Source organism: Centroberyx gerrardi, chromosome 18 (assembly GCF_048128805.1).
Source record: "Centroberyx gerrardi isolate f3 chromosome 18, fCenGer3.hap1.cur.20231027, whole genome shotgun sequence".
Lineage (NCBI taxonomy): Eukaryota > Metazoa > Chordata > Actinopteri > Beryciformes > Berycidae > Centroberyx > Centroberyx gerrardi.
Window position 1 is genome coordinate 15,503,257 of NC_136014.1, and position 16,703 is coordinate 15,519,959.

General features: G+C 41.6%; 1 protein-coding gene across 3 annotated transcripts in view; it reads left to right on the top strand.

Moving 5' to 3' along the window:
• The window catches only part of epb41l2 (erythrocyte membrane protein band 4.1 like 2), a 64,552-nt gene that overhangs the window by 28,676 nt on the left and 19,173 nt on the right, over positions 1–16,703 (top strand). For 2 of the 3 annotated variants that reach the window (XM_078289934.1, XM_078289935.1), the window contains exons 7-14: positions 5,305–5,380; positions 6,406–6,502; positions 6,703–6,827; positions 7,667–7,754; positions 10,973–11,125; positions 11,334–11,431; positions 11,934–12,109; positions 13,122–13,216. In XM_078289934.1, coding sequence (XP_078146060.1) covers positions 5,305–5,380; positions 6,406–6,502; positions 6,703–6,827; positions 7,667–7,754; positions 10,973–11,125; positions 11,334–11,431; positions 11,934–12,109; positions 13,122–13,216 — 908 coding nt within the window. Of the gene's footprint in view, positions 1–5,304; positions 5,381–6,405; positions 6,503–6,702; positions 6,828–7,666; positions 7,755–10,972; positions 11,126–11,333; positions 11,432–11,933; positions 12,110–13,121; positions 13,217–16,703 lie in introns of those variants that run through there. The other variant, XM_078289936.1, reaches the window with a different exon arrangement.

Genomic DNA, 16,703 nt, shown 5'->3' on the forward strand with positions numbered 1-16,703 from the left:
TGAGGGCAACGGCTTCTAAGCCATTCTCTGCTGGTGTTTTTTCGTCTTGTGCCTTTAATATTTATGACAAAAAGGCCATGCATTAAATATAAACATAGAATTAAAGGAGGGCAAGTATTCCCCTGTCAAAGGAATACCAAATTGCAACATGATGAAATCAAACGCAGCAAAGAGCTTAACTAAATAAGAAGCAAAATTCAGCAAATCAGACGTTTATTGTCATTTACATTGGGACTGGCTTTCGAGTTGCTTTTTAAAATGTTCCTTGCTTGGTGCCTTGGTTAGCTGATTCCAGTGTGTTATAGCTTTGTACAAAATAGTTTTCTTCATAGCATCTGTCCTTGCTTTTGGAATTTGCTATATGTCATCTTGTCACCTGGGTAGTTGTAAGACTGTCTCTGTTGCCAGAATGTTCATTATGAATACAGACAGCGTGGCTGTAACAATAGACCCTCATTTGTGATAAATGCTCAAAACAATAATGATGAGTATGTTGACAAAGAGGACATTGTTAGTATCTACAGTCATTATCAAATTGTTGTTTCTCCAGTTTACTCATCGTTTAATTTATATTTTTTTGTTTTTTAGATATTATCTGAAATTAATTTTGGAGCTAATGCTTCGCATATATCGGGGTGAGGTTGAATAGTGAAATTGGCAGGATGTTATAATGTTTTCTTGGTTAGATTTAGAGTGATTGGCATGCTTATTATTTAGAAAGTTTTTGAAAAATCTACTCATAATTCAGCAGGATGATATTTTTAAAGCGCTTCATTTTTTCTCTTTCTCTTTATTTTCCCTTTTCTTTTTTGCAATTTAGTTTAAAACCAACTCTATACCTTAAAATACTGCCTGAAACACTAAGCTGTAGTTTTAGGAGAAATTTTCAGTAAAAACATATAATTTTGGCTCATAAAGTGTTCCACCACTTTAGAATTAGTATGTGTGAAGTGTTTATGTCTGGGTGTGTGTGTGTCCATGTGTGTATGTACATGCAGACCTGTGGTTTTGTGGTGGCGTTCCTATGTGCGCCTGTGGTTCATGCGTTAGTTGTATGCATCTGCCTGTATGTGTTCTTGTGTGTACATGTATGTGTTTTTGTGTATCCTTGTGAGTATGAGAGAGAGAGAGAGACTGCATTTTACTGTGTGCCTGTGTCCATGTGCGAGTTGAATCCATCTGTGTGTGTGTGTGTGCCACACTAATGACAGGTTTGACACCATTTTTCTCTAACCTGCCAGCTGTCCATTGTACAGGCCATCACAGCTCTACATAGCTACACACTCTAGCGTAATGTTTTTCAGCTCTCTGGGTTGGGATCTAACGGTTGGTCACAAAAAGATTAACAACCCATGAAATTGCCCAACATGTGACTAAAAAGGACTGGTACAGGTTGAGCGAAAGGTGAAATGAACAGAAATTTCATAAAACCCATAAAACAGTGAAGGGGTCGCCCAGTTTACATATTATATAATAAAATAGAAGCAAAAAAATACATATGTTCTGCACTCATCCTGCTGCCTGAGGATAATAGTGACACTTTGGCATTTTCTTATTAACTGCCAGTTCCTCACAGTGCACACAGCTGGCAGCTGACCACACTATACGCATTCACATGTCATGAAGAACTGTGAGTGTCCTTGTGTTAAACTGTACGTTTTTTAGACTCCAGTCAGCCTGCAGCTGACCACATCACAGGCATTCCCATGTCCTGAGGAACTGTGAGCGTCCTGTGTACAGCTGTGCTTGTATTCCTTGATTGTAAAAGCAAGAAACATACGATTTAACACTCAAAAGAGGCAGGAATGCTAAAATGTTTAATAACCCATCATTTTTAAATTTAACAAGTCCAAATACCTGCAGCTTACGTGTTTGACATTGTGTTTCATTAGGTAAGCTTGAAATTTAATGCACATCATTTTCATATCAGTGAGTCTTTGGCTTCAGTCTTTATATTTTTTTATTATATCTTTCATTCAACACAGGTGATGTCTCTTGTATTCCTTAACTAGGACTCTTTCTGAAACATTTGTGAAAAACCAGCACAGACAACCATATTGTAAATCTCATTCCACTCTCACATCCTCATAAAATTATTTTAAAGCTGTCATAGACAAGCATGTGTCAGTATTTCTCATGTAGTACTGAACTGACACTTCGCCCTTTTGAACTGAAATTTTATGTCCATTCTGAGACAAACCATCTTTCTTTGAGACTGGTCTGGTAAATGTGAAATGCCAACATGGAGACAAGACTCTAGTTTATGACAGAGTCCTCATCAACGTTGGCCACGACCCAAAGAGAGGAATCTTCTCTGCTCCAGTCAAAGGAGTGTTGTACTACTTCAGATTCACTGCTGCTAATAAATCAAGGTATGGGGACATGGTTATAAGAATGAGATGAACAGTTAAGAGATCTTTATACTCTTTATAATGATAGATCGTATAATGATGAGGACAGTGATGGAGAGTTCATGTCTAATGCAGTGAGCCTAGAGCTAGAGAAGGAGGATCAGGTCTACTTGGCTCTCCCATCTAGAGTCTGGCTCAGTGCCGACGCCTTCGGGAACACCTTCACCGGCCACCTGCTTTTCACTCTGTGACACCAGGGATAAGAAAAGAACTGTTCTCAGAACTGTAGGCAGACACTGTTTGGCTGTTGTTAATGTTTAACAGCAGCACCCATGTTTTCTCCACAATCCAACTGAGCTTTATTGTGTTGGGCATCTCACCACGCTGATGTTGTGGAGTGCATCGTTACTTATTTGCAGCCAAGTCTTCTTAGTTTTAGATGAGGAGGAACAACTTTGCACCCACATCACAACTTCTTTCTACGGCTCTTTTTGCGACCAAATGACATCAGGTCAAATCACCACAACAATTATTTTTTCCTTTTTCCAATATCATATGGAAAACAACAATTAACCACCTGTATTATAGTGATGGGTAAATCAACTCTCAGCAGCCACTAGCATTATAGCAAGGCCACATCTGAAGGGTTTCACCTCAAAAATCTGTATATCCATGTTTGAAACAAAATCTGTTGCCCTATATTCATTGCTCAATATTTAAACAAACGCCTCATTCTCATATAAAATGTGACTATTTCACAAGCCAAGGTTGTAACCTCAATAATACTCCATATTCCAACAGTAATACTGCAGTGTAAGCAATCATTATGTCAGAAGGTGTCATACATCATTTTATAGGGAAATTATTATTTCATCTTAAGCAGAGCTGGTGCCACTGGGTCTTGGACTGGGGAGAGAGCTGTGGGTGAGGGAGAAGAGGGGAGATGGTTTGGGGAGAGGAAGAGAAAGGGCTAATGTGGAGGGGGAGGAGGAGAAAGGAGAGTAACAAGAGGGAGAGGAGGGGAGAGAGCTGGTACTAGCATGGGGATGAGGCATAGGATGTGTGTGTGTCTGTGTATAATGGGGAGGATGGATGGGTGGGTAAGGTGGAAGAGTAAAATGGACACAGGAGACTCCCAAAGCACTTACCACACTCTCTCTACACAAACACAAATGCATCCACACACTCACACACCCTCAGACACAGGCATTCACACACAGACCCAGTCTTACCGTAATACAATCATTTGTCTTTATGCAATATTGAGAAATAAGCATAAGGTCAAAATGCATATATAGCATTTTGAAATAAATCTCACGATTTCATGCGGGGAAGGTTGTGCAAAATAGTCACTTTTAGGCAACTGTAATGTTCCTATAGCAATTATTGGTGATATTTGGACTGGTGTGAAATTCCATGACAGCTGTGAGTTGTTGTAGAATAAGATAAGAAACTCCATGTAATACACACACTGTGTATTGAATGCTGAGCCTCCAGTGGTACCATTATACGTGTCTGCTCTGATGGTGGTTCAGTGATGAAAAGCTCCACATTAAATATGCAGTGTGCTGCAATTTTCCCTCTTGTTTTCACTCAGTTGCAATGAGACGGTGTCACTGTAGAGTTTCCTCTTTGTCAAACTGAAGGCGTGGTCACTATGTGATCTGTCTCTCTCTCTTTGTCTGTCTGTCTTTCACCCACTTTCTGTCCTCCTTCCTCTCCCTCTGGGATGCAGCTGGGGCTGGAATAGGGTCTGTGTATGTGCGTGTGTGTTTCTGCGTATGTGAGTGTTCATTGCAGGGTTTTTCTGCCTCCAAATGTGTGTCTGTGTGTTCACGTGTGTGCATGTGTGTGACCTTGGAGGAGGAAATGGTCTTAATGTGATGTCAAGTTTTCCCAGATGGAATTTTCCAGATGATGTGATCTCCATCTTATGGTGTGTGTGCGTGTGTGTGTGTGTGTGTGTGTGTGTGTGTGTGTGTGTGTGTGTGTGTGTGTGTGTGTGTGTGTGTGTGTGTGTGTGTGTGTAAAACAGAAAGGGAGTAGATAGAAAGAGGGCATGGCAATATTGCCTTCTGCAGGGATGGGAATTGGAACCAAATCAAGATTGATATGAAATAGTGGGATGCAAAAGAAAAAAGTATCATGGCATGATGATGACGATGATACAGATAATGTTAGTGGTGGTATTGATGATGATTATTTTGCTGATGATGAAGATTACAGTATGGTATTAGTTCAAGCTAGAATGATGTTATGCAACACCAGATCAGCTGTGTGTGTGTGTGTGTGTGTGTGAGTGTGATGTACCAGGCTTAGTGCTTTCTAAAAGCTGTCCTCCATTGCTTCTCATCTCTCACACCCACTTTCTCTCTCTCTCTCTCTTTCTCTCTGTTTCTCTTTCTCTCTCTCTTGCTCTCTCTCTTGCTTTCGCTCTTGCTTTTTTCTGTGTGTGTGTGGTGATACCCGCTGTAATACCATGGATGGTTCATGGCACACTCATCCTTAGCATGGTACAAGAAGGGTCACACACAAACACACACACAGATGGATGAGATGGGTCGATGGAATTAAACAGAAAGCTAGATGGAAAGAGGGAGCATAAGTCAATGTCATAACCTGGTATCCACCATAATTCTCTAAACCAGCAGGCTGATGTATACATTTCCGTTCCACCAGAGATTCCCATTCTAAACTTTTTTATATTTTTTATGTGTTTATATATAACTTGCACTTATTCTTCATTTGGCTTCTTGTGATTCAGGGATTCACACATTCTGTCTTCTTACGCTACTGCAACAGTTATTGTACTGCAAATCAAACAAGATAATACATCAGTTTTAAAATGTGTCTCTCTCTCTCTCTCTCTCTCTCTCTCTCTCTCTCTCTCTCTCTCTCTCTCTCTCTCTCTCTCTCTCTCTCTCTCTGTCTCTCTCTCTCTCTCTGTCTCCAGGTAACAACTGGCAGTTTGCATTCAACGTCAAGTTCTACCCTCCCGACCCCTCACTGCTTACTGAGGACATTACCAGGTACACACACACACACAAGGGGTATCCAAATAATTCATTATTCAAATGAGAATTTCATATTTGACTTTCAAATTTGGAAATTATTTTTCCCTTTTCAGATTTACTATTTTCTGACTTGAAGAAGTCAGTAATATTTTTTACTATAGAAAAATGTGATTGCTGGATTCAAATGAATTCCGTCCAAATAATTATAATGCACAGCAGACTGCTAAAAGTCTAAATAATTATAATGCACAGCAGACTGCTAAAAGTCTAAATAATTATAATGCACAGCAGACTGCTAAAAGTCTAAATAATTATAATGCACAGCAGACTACTAAAAAAAGACAACAGAATCAGGTGTTGTGCACATTGTTAATGCATACATACACAAACATATGCATGCACACACACGCACACACACTCCTACGCACACAACCCTAGGGCGGAGTCTATGTCTAATGGAGCGGACAACTTCTCTGATGGTCGTAGCTAAGGGCTAATCTGAGACACACACACACACTCAGGCACACGTCCCAATAATTATGCTCAGCTTAATTTAGCTGACTGGCTACAACAACTGCTCCAACACCTTTCACCAAATCACTATAGCTGACAGACTCATTTTGGTGAGGGGTGTAGTTAGGGTACGGACCATGGTTAGGGTGCAGGTGAGAGTTAGGCATAAGAATATGCTACCAAACCAGTATACCAATAAACTAACAAAACTATATACCAGCAAACATACTACTAACAAATGGAGGAGGGCTAGGAAAGAAGGTGATGTTACCAAGTCCAATGCACCACCATACAAGTAAACCACTGTACAAGCAAACATGCCACCAACGACGACACTGAATCCCCACCAGCTGACCCTGCTGACCCTGTGCTTGGACCTCCTGGAGGGAGGCCAGTTTCTCTACTTGAATCACTTTATTATCTTGAAGAATAGAGCTGGCTCAGATCCATGAAAAGACCTAGAACCCTTTTTTTATCTTGTTGTCAGTAGACGTATTCTCAACTGTTTCCCTCTCTCTCTCTTGTAGGTACCTGTTATGTCTCCAGCTCCGTGAAGATGTGGCATCAGGTCGACTACCTTGCTCATTCGTCACTCACACTCTGCTGGGGTCATACACACTGCAGGTAGGTGTGTGTATGTGTATGCCTTTGTGTATGTGTGTGTGCATGTGTGTAGATGTGTGTGGTGTGTGGGTGGGTAGGGAATGTGTATGTGTGTGTGTGGGTGGTTAGGAAGTGCACGCCTCCCAGATCTGACTGTGTGTCTTTCTGCGTTTTTGTGTGTATAAATATATGTAAATCTGCTGTCTCCTATTGGTTTACAGGCAGAGTTTGGCGACTATGAGCCCGACCAGCCTCGGCCTCTGGACTACACTGGTCAGCTGACCTTTGCACCCAATCAGAACAAAGAGATGGAGGAGAAGATTCTTGAACTCCACAAGTCCCACAGGTCAGAGAGCGCAGGGTCAGGTGGTCCGGGGCGGAAAAAGAGGGAAAAACTATTTGACACATTTAAATAAACACAGCAATGAGAAATGTGGGACACATTTCCTGGGCAAGTGCGGTCTCGTGCTCATTTTTGTTTGCATTCATGTTTACTTGTTAAACATGCCTATAGTTTTCAACTATGTGATTGTAGAGTCTGGCTCAATTTTATGGGGCTGTTTTCCTCACCCTCGGTTATTCCTGGCCAGTAAAGGATTTCAATCCAATGAATCTTAATGCCAACAAAGCCAGTAGTGAGGCAACAGTGTTTCCACCTTTAAACTATAATAAAAAGCTGAAATAATATCCTTTAGGGCGAAGTCAGAAAAAAAATACTGACTTGCTATTAACAAATGTTAAGTTGAAAACTATCACTAGATGTGTGTAAAAGTACCCATATATGTGTTGAAAATGACATTCTTTCAGTATCATGACCTTAAAGTCCCATTCTGTAATATCATTAGGGCGCCCTTTGTTGAGACATTGTCGCTCCAATACTGGAACCAATTCACTGCTAAGTTGATTGAACTTTTATTATAACATCTGAGAGTATGGGACAGGTTAACATGAGTTTTACATGTAATTTAAGGCTATAAATAGATTTGTTTATATTAATGATTTTTGTAATCCCTGGAGTAAAACAAATGTTTATTTTGGGCAGTGATCTCTATTGGGGAAAATGTTTCATGTAGAAGTGATATAAATATGTCTTAAATCTCCCAAACTCTGGGCTTGAAGTTTAAACTATACTGTTGTTTGTCTGAGGATTTTTTTATTGATTTAGGCATTTGTTTGTGTTTTTAGGGGAATGACACCAGCGCAGGCCGACGTCCAGTTTCTAGAAAATGCCAAGAAGCTGTCTATGTATGGGGTGGACCTGCACCATGCTAAGGTATGGATGGAGCTAGTTGCCTAGTCGGGTGTTTGTGTATGTGTGTTTATGCATTAACGGATAGTTACCAGTTTTGGGCAGTAACTATCATAAATTAAATCAAAAAACATTCCTAGACAACGGAATAAAAAACAAACAAACAAAAAAACAAAACAATAGACTACAGTTGGATTTACAAATGATTGTAAATCATGGCACTCCTGTGTTTTTTGGTCCTGTAATCCTATGTAGTTTGAAGAGTAGAGCATGGAAGTAACATTGCTAGGGTTGCAGGTTCGATTCCCTGTGGAACTCAGTGGGTAGACTTTGACACTCATCCTGGACTTTGTTGTTGGGTGTCATTTTATTTTGATTCAAACTCAGTATGACTTTTCTGCTTCATTAGTGTAAAATGTTGAGTGACAGTAAAGATAGGAGGGAGTGGAGGTCATGCAGTAAAGGTCATGAACCATATTGACATAATAGTTTGTCCAGCAAACTGAAATCCAGCCAGTACTTTACCGCACTAAAAAAAACTGTGAACTTAGCGTGACCTGTGGCTGTGTTTGAATATCTCTGCTCTGCTCTCTTCTCCTCTCCTCTCCTCTCCTCTCCTCTCCTCTCCTCTCCTCTCCTCTCCTGTATTGTTGTTGATGTCTGGGAATTAGCACACTTTCCTTTGATGTGGGGAGAGTGTGTGTCTACGTGTGTGTGTGTGTGTGTGTGTATGTGTGTGTGTGTGTGTCAGCTGTACAAACACATAGGGAGGCCATTGCCATGGGAACGGCCTGTCTCTCTCCCTGGGATACCAGGTCAGCAAGAGAGTGCATGTGTGTGAGAGAGAGTGAGACAGACAGGAAAAAAACAGGGAAGTATGCATGAGAGAGAGAGAGAGTCTTTAAATAGGAAGAGTGGGTATGTGAGATTGAGGGTACAGGAGACAAAGAAACGAGGGACAGAAAGACGGAGAGAGAGGGATAGAGATAAGGTTAAAAGTGAGATAGGGACAGAGTCTTGAAAAAGAGAGAGAATAAGAGGTCATTCCCCTTTAAGGGCATGCTCCACTTGTTTAGCAACATAGAGGCAGAAACGGGGGGAAAGATGAGGGCATTAGAGAGAGCATTTCAAATGTTGGATTTTTTTTTTTTTTGCATACCAAAGTTGTGGAAATTTATAGAGCAAATCTATTTCTGTCCTCTGGCATTAATGTGCTGTGCAAGTTTCATAAGCTAATAGCCCATGATGGAACTCATTCAAAACACATAAAATTTCAAGAGCTCTTGATCATCAAAATCACATTGAATAAACACAAATGCACTCTTTGTTTCTCAGAAATAATATTCCTCAATTGGGCTTGCAGCAATGATATAAAAAATGTTGCCACGTTTCAGCCATTGAGACTTCATCAGCATCACATGGTTGTCAGTGTGAAAATAAGGCTGTTTTGATTAAATCATTTAAAGAAAAATGAATCCTAAAACACTTTAACACTGTAAAAAAACAACTATCTGTGATGTACCTTGCATTTCTGGGTCATTTTGTATTTTTTTTTATTCCTGTGAATAACTGGCCAAATGTAGACATCACAATGAGATACAATGGAGTTTGATAGCAGAAAACTTCTCTGCTATCTAAAACATCAACATTAAATGTCTGGTTTCTGTGTCAGTCTCTCAGAATCAAAGAGCAAGGGCTTCTTTCTAGACTCATAATTTTGCTCTGACATTCAATAATCATACAGGGAGAAATCCATCGTAGAAGAGGCAGAGATACCAATTTCTCCACTGACAGAAAGCAGCAAGTTATTCTGAGAAACAGGAAATCACGAACTGCAGTAGAAGTAGATGAGGCAGGTTGAGGAAAAGTGGGTACACCAAAAAAGCAAATTGTAACACTTCATCACAAAATAACTCCTGGAATGCCTTGAACATCACAAATTGATGATATCTAACAGTGTAACAATAACCAAGGGTGGATTTCTCCTTTTTAAAAGGTGGCTTTTTTTAGATGGTTTTCAACTCATAGGAGTTTTTTGTGGACTGAACACTTCCTGGTGTATGACGATAATCTGCATTGGTACACCTCATCTGGCTGCAATTTGTATTCTTGCAGTGTAAATGTTCCATAAATGGACAGTCTAGAACAAAGAGTTAGAGGTTGTAAAAGAATTTCTTAGAACTACTAAATTCATTGGCATTATTTATTGTTATTAGAAGTTAGAATTTCACTGTTTCTGCAACTTGAAAGCTGGGCTTTTCAGCCTTCAGAGCGTGAGACGTACTGTTCCACAGTGTTAGCGAGAAAATAGGACACCTAGCAATTGTTGTCATGCTTCAATCTAACACCCAGTTAAATTACAACCCGTCTCACCAAGTTTAACATCGGACACCACATGCTTCACACTGCAATCACCAAAGAGTCATTGTTTACGCTCCATATAAAGCAATGGAAAATGGTATGCTACTACTTCCACTCAGTCAGTGTGATTACAGCCTGAGTGCTAAAATGTTTTCTGTGGTAGCGGCACACAGATAAGAGCCTGACGCATGACCAATCGATGGCTAGCTAATAGCATGGCAAGGCCATGTGTGCAAGTGTGTGTTTGTGTGTCACAGTAAAAGCATCCATATCGACATATTGCATTCTCCATTAGCCATGTTATTTCCCGACTGTAATCAATATTTGTTCTCTCTCTCTCTCTCTCTCTCTCTCTCTGTCTCTCTCTCTCTCTCTGTCTCTCTGCAGCTGTCTCTCACCTTTTCCCTTCCTGTCTTTTTTCTGTCTCTCTCTTACCAGAGGGCCTTGGTCCTAAAAGCTTTGTTAGTGAGTTAGTCGGCTAGCTAACCATGTTACAGTTGGATGTGTGTGTATATGTGCAGTAATTGAGTTTCTATTGACCTTAAACATACTAAGTGAATATCCGGCCACTATAGCCAACTCAGTGCAATAGGTCATATTCCTTATTACAAAATATATTTGTAATTACGTGAATCACTGTATCTCTATGGAAGATGCTCTTTTAGAGCGTCAAAAATGAAGATCCTAAGTATTTGGGATGAATATCGTTTTTAAGGCATTGAACTGTGTCAAAACCCTTCAGTAGTTTTGGTTCAATAGGATCTTTTCAACCATGGAAACTTTTATTGAGGAAATCAATTGATGCATGGTCTGATTCTATTTAGACAAGCTGACAGAAAATAATTTTGTAATTATTGCATAATGAAATGTGTGTGTCACAGGATTCCGAGGGTGTGGACATCATGCTAGGTGTGTGTGCCAACGGTCTCTTGGTCTACAAAGACAGACTTCGGATTAATCGTTTCGCCTGGCCCAAAATACTCAAGATTTCATACAAGAGGAACAACTTTTACATCAAGATCAGGCCAGGAGAGGTATGCACACGCATGCACACACACACACACACACACACACGCATACTGACCAACACACATACAGACATTCACATAGTCATAGACAAACACATGCAACTCTTGCAAAATCATTCTCAGTGTTAACATACATAGTACGCATAATTTGTGATACTACACTGAATGCATAAGTGTTGTCATTGTTGTTGTTTACTTGTTGTTTCTTTGATAGGCGGAGCAGTTTGAAAGCACGGTGGGATTCAAACTCCCGAATCATCGATCTGCCAAAAGGCTGTGGAAAGTTTGTGTGGAGAATCACAGTTTCTTCAGGTAGAAATACACTCACACACACTCTTACACACATACAGTATATACATGCACACAGTTAAGAAATTATCTACCTGGAGTAAATAACATCAGAAGAATTTATTAAACAATTTATGTTGGGGTTCTTTCAATGAAATAATATATGGGGTTGATTAGGCTCAGCAGAAGGCTCAGTGCCAGGCAACAAGAGCAGAGAGTGTATCTTAAGGTTGTTACACTAGTCTGATGCCTGGGGCGACACACTTGAATACACACACATGCAAACATATGCCCAACATTTCTACAGAGTGTGAGTGTGTCTTTGTGAGTGTGAGTGTGTGAGAGAAAGAGGGAGAGGAATAAGCTTTAATATCCTGTAGAGAGATGAGATGCCTGGAAACACTTCTCTCTCTTGTACATGCACATATAAATGTGACTCTCTGTCTCTCTCTCTCTCTCTCTCTCTCTCTCTCTCTCCCTCTCTCTCCATCTCTCTCTCTCTGTCTCTCTCTCTCTCTGTCTCTAGGTTAAACACACCAGAACCTCCAACTACCAAGGCCCGCTTCTTGACTTTGGGCTCTAAGTTCCGCTACAGTGGACGGACCCAGACCCAGACCCGCTTGGCTAGTTCGCTCATAGACCGACCTGCACCCAACTTCGAACGCACGTCGTCTAAACGCATCAGCCGTAGTCTGGACGGAGGTAACACACACACACACAATACAACACACAGAAAGTTACACAGAAACGGGACGTTCCAGCTACGCTTGGTGAACAAGCTTGAATGGATGGATAGATTGAGGAAGGCAGGAGTAGAAGGAGGGATGGGCGGATGGAAGAAGGGAGGTGGGGTAATGAATGGAGGGATTACATGGGATTGTGTGTGTGTGTGTGTGTGTGTGTGAGAGAGAGAGAGGCACGGTGTCTGACCAGATACAGGAAATAGCTGCAACATATGTTTCCTGTCACAGAGAGAGAGACAGAGAGGGAGAAAGAAAGAGATGGGAAGGAAGAAGGATGTGTACGGTATCGCAGAGAAAGAGGCCCATACAATGGGGGAAAAAATGTACACAGCATGACAGAGAACAGAACAGAAAACTGTAGCAAGGATGCCCAAACATTTTTGGCATAGGAGGCACAAAATTTAACATGTGCACTGGGACTCCAGACCAAAAAATAATCCTAGTGATTTTTGCTTATTTAGAAATGTAACAAGTGAAAAATATCTTCTTTGTTTTTACATAATCAAGGTATTTATTAATGTTTTGAAATTAGTCATATTTCATTAAATCAACATTGATCAAATACATAATATTTTACTCTCTTAGCAATACAGATTTTTTTTTTTTTTTATTGTGATCCCACTTTGTGCAGATGTGCAGTTGTGTGCCACTTCTGTTTCATCCCTGTCAAACATTGTAACAGGTTTTCCTACTGTGTAACATTGTCCCCTGCTGGACAGATTATTGCACTACAATTAAACATCCTCGTTTATTTATTGTCACTGTCACACAGATACAATTTAGCCTTTTTACTACAGTTAACAATTGACATTGACCCTCGTATAGAGGGTCCCTGGACCAAAGCCAACCCACTGATAATGCATTGTAAAATGGCCAAAATACATTGTTTTTATGTCAAATTTATGTCAAAAAAGTTAAATCAGTGCTTTGTGTATGTGTGTGTGTGTGTGTGTGTGTTTCTCTTTCCTTAGCACCAGTGATTAGCATAACTGAGGCCGGCAGGGACTCGATCCCAACCGCTGAGAATGGGCGTGACACCAGCCTGGAGCTACACTCTGACTCTAAGGTGTGTGTGAGTGTGTGTTCAAGCGAGTGTGTGTGTGTGTGTGTGTATTGAGAACAGCAGAAAGGAGAGGGAGAGAGAGAACAAGAGAACAAGAGAAAGGCAAGATGTGAGAACAGAGTGAGAATGTTTCTTTCTGTTTTTACTATCTTGTGGAGTCCGCATTTCCCCACAGGAATTGCTTGTGTCAAAGAGAGAGGCAGTGTGTGTGTGTGGGTGTTAGAAAGATGAAAGTCAACTCACTTCTAGCCGAGAGAGGCTTGTGGACTTCGGCCTGTCATCATGTCTAAGCTATACAAGTATCTGATTTTTCCATCCGTTTTCTCTTTGTGTGTATAACCACAAACATTTTATCCATTAGAACTTCTGTTTTTGCATGGGTGTAGTCCATGTTAAAGTGTGATATACTGGTCTGCTGACTTGTGAGACTAACATAATCACAGGTAGATGTAGAAGATGAGAAGACTGTTGTTCTTTCTACTTTCTTTCTGTTTTTCACAGGTTCAGGTTTCTTTAGATACCTAACTTTCTCTACTAGGTGGACCACAACAACGAACAAGAGGCAGCCACACTTGTGCTGGCTATGTGTTCTTCAATCTGTGTGTGTGTGTGTGTGTGTGTGTGTGAGAGAGAGAGAGAGAGAGACAGACCAACCGAGTGAGAGAGAAGGTGTTTCAGTAACGTCTTATGCTTACTTGATGACGGTGATGTTGATTATAGTGATGATTACCATGGGTTGCTATGGGTTTTACCCTAGCCTTTGCAGCTACAACTAGCCACCATTAGCTCACATTACTGAGCAGAGACCTTTACAAGAGCAGCTAGCTACAGGTAGCCAGGTAGTTCTATCTATTTCTGTACAGGATCTGAGATGGTGTGACTCTGTGTCCACTCTTACCAAGCCCTTCTCTGTACCTGGCACTGGACTATGTATAATTATAGAGTAATATGTTATGCATGCCTCCCTTACCCCTGCTCCCTCTCCTCACTCCCTGTGCTCCCCTCACTCAACCCCCCTAGCACTGTGGAGCTGGCCTCTGCCTTAGGCTTCTCTTCTTGCGATGGTGGCACCTTGTTGACCCTGTTCTGCACACACCTATGCATACTATATTCTGCACCGTGCTCTACCCTGCTATGTTCAATTTTAACCTACTGTGGTGTGCTGTTGTGTTTCACTGACTAACGTTGTGACTCTCTCCCTCTCTCTTTTTTCCGGCACTCTCCCTTTTTTGCTTTCTTTCTCTCACTCCTCTCCTGCACGGCCTCATTTTTCATCATTTCATGAAAATGAAAAATGAAATGATTGTTTTTTTGTTTGGTGCACATTGCTTGGGTTGGTGTTTGATTCGTTTCACTTCTTCACTGCTTGCTCGTACACGTGTGTGTGGGTGTGTGCGTATGTCTCCCTTTCTCTCTTTCCCTTCCCCTCCACTCTGTCTCTCTCTGCTTGCTCTATCTTGCCCTCTCTCCTGCTGTTTTTCTCTCTTCCCCCTCTCTCTCCGGGTATACAACCCACTCCATATCTTTTTCTTTTTGTCCGTGCCTCCTTCTCTATCTTCTGCCCCCTTCTCCCTCTCCCTGGTTGTGCGTTCCTCTCCCCCTCTACTCTCCTCCATCAGTCTATCTTCATGTTTCCTCTCTCCTTCTCCTCCTCCTCCTCGCTCTCCTCCATCCCTCCCTCCCTTGACTCCATCTCGGAGCTTGACCACGGCCTGTCGGACATCTCGGAAGATGACGACCTTATCGACGACATGACCACCTCACACACACTATGGGGCCCTCCCTTAAGCACCTCAAGCTCTTCCCCTTTCTCCGATCTGCAGTTTGTAGATGTCGAATACCTCACGCAAAACCCTCAAGCCACTCCCCCACTCACAAGCTACGCCCATCTGCTCCATACCTACAGTTCAGAGCCTTTGGGAGAGGAGCTGGACTGCCAGGCTGAAACCAGAGCAACAGCAGGACCTGAAAATTGGCAGAGCTGGTTCTGTCTGAGGGCTGTGGTTAAATATGTGTCTCTCATCCTGTGTTTTCTGTCCCTCTTGGGCAAGAATGGAAACATGTGCCTGCCCACAAAGCTAGTTTCACATGTAACAAAGAAATTGAGCATTTTAACTCTCACTGTGCCCAAGCTAGTTTCTAAATTAGCAGGGAAATTAAAGATTTTTACTGTCGGTGCCCCCAAATTTGCCTTTTCCAACGTCACCACCTCCAAATTAACAGATCAAATGTTTCATGGTTTGGCTGTGAAATTGACCACCTTAATGGCGTTTTTTACCCGCTATCTGCCCACTAAATTTATCAGCTTGGTTCCTGCTTTTCCTTTTGACCCACATTTGCCCTCTCTTGCCAGTCTCTCCTCCTTTATCTCTCTCTCCTCTCTCCCCTCTCGTTTCTCTTTCTCCTATCTCTTTTCTGTCCCGTCTCGCTCTTCTCTCCCCCCTCTCTCCGCCCTCTCTCGCTCTCTCCTGACCTCATCTGTGCACCACTACCTCCTAAACCCCTCCCCTTTGTTCCTGCCCTGCCTCTTAGTTCTCTTCCTATTGGTTGTGATGCTGACTGCGAGCCAGTCTTTGACCATGGCACTGATTTTAGCCACGCCCCTCGGCCTGACCCTCTGCTACCTAGAGTGCATGGCGTCCAGTCAACGAAAGGCCGTTTTGCCAATGTTTGTTACTGAGACGCTAAATGATGAGTCTGTGGATCATCTGAGCTCTGGTTTCAGCGAGCAGGCTTCTCCTCTCACACCCGAACACACACCTCCACGCATAAGACACTACACTCACACAAGTGCTGGTTGGACGCAAGAGATGTGTGATCCCGCTGCATAAAAACACACTCACACACACACAACCCAGTCTCCCATCCTACCAACCCTCTTTTACTCCTCCCTCCTCCTTCCTAACTTATGTGTGTGTATGTGTGTGTGACCTCCGTCCATACCCACTCTACCTTTCTTCCCTGATATTTTCTTTCTTCTTACCACCCCTGCACCTTGCCAACCCCACTGTATTGTTTGTATATAAGAAGAGAGAGTAGAATAGTAAGATTAAACAGAATTCTATAGAAAATCTAAAGGAGAGTTGAGAAAGTATAAACAAAGCTGAAATGGAGAAAAGATTACAAGAATTGTTTGCAAAGATAGAGTGCTAAAACCTAGAGAAAGGATTGTAAAGTGTTGGTAGATGAACATAAAGTTCTAAAACCTAGAGAGAGTTGCAGGGTTGAACTTATTTCTATAGCTGCCTTACAAAGGTGAGATACAGTAACTCTTAGCGATGTGCAAAAGACACATTTTTGAGTCGCCTATTCAACCATTTGTTGTGTTCCAAACGATAAAAGTTAGTCATTAACAGTTGCCTTGCTGGTAAAGAGCATGTGTCTGTGCATTGGCTGTGTGTAAAACATACAGCTAGCACATTGACGTCACCCATATCAACTGAAGGGACTCAATAGCATTAAATTGATTATATACAAGATGTATTGATTG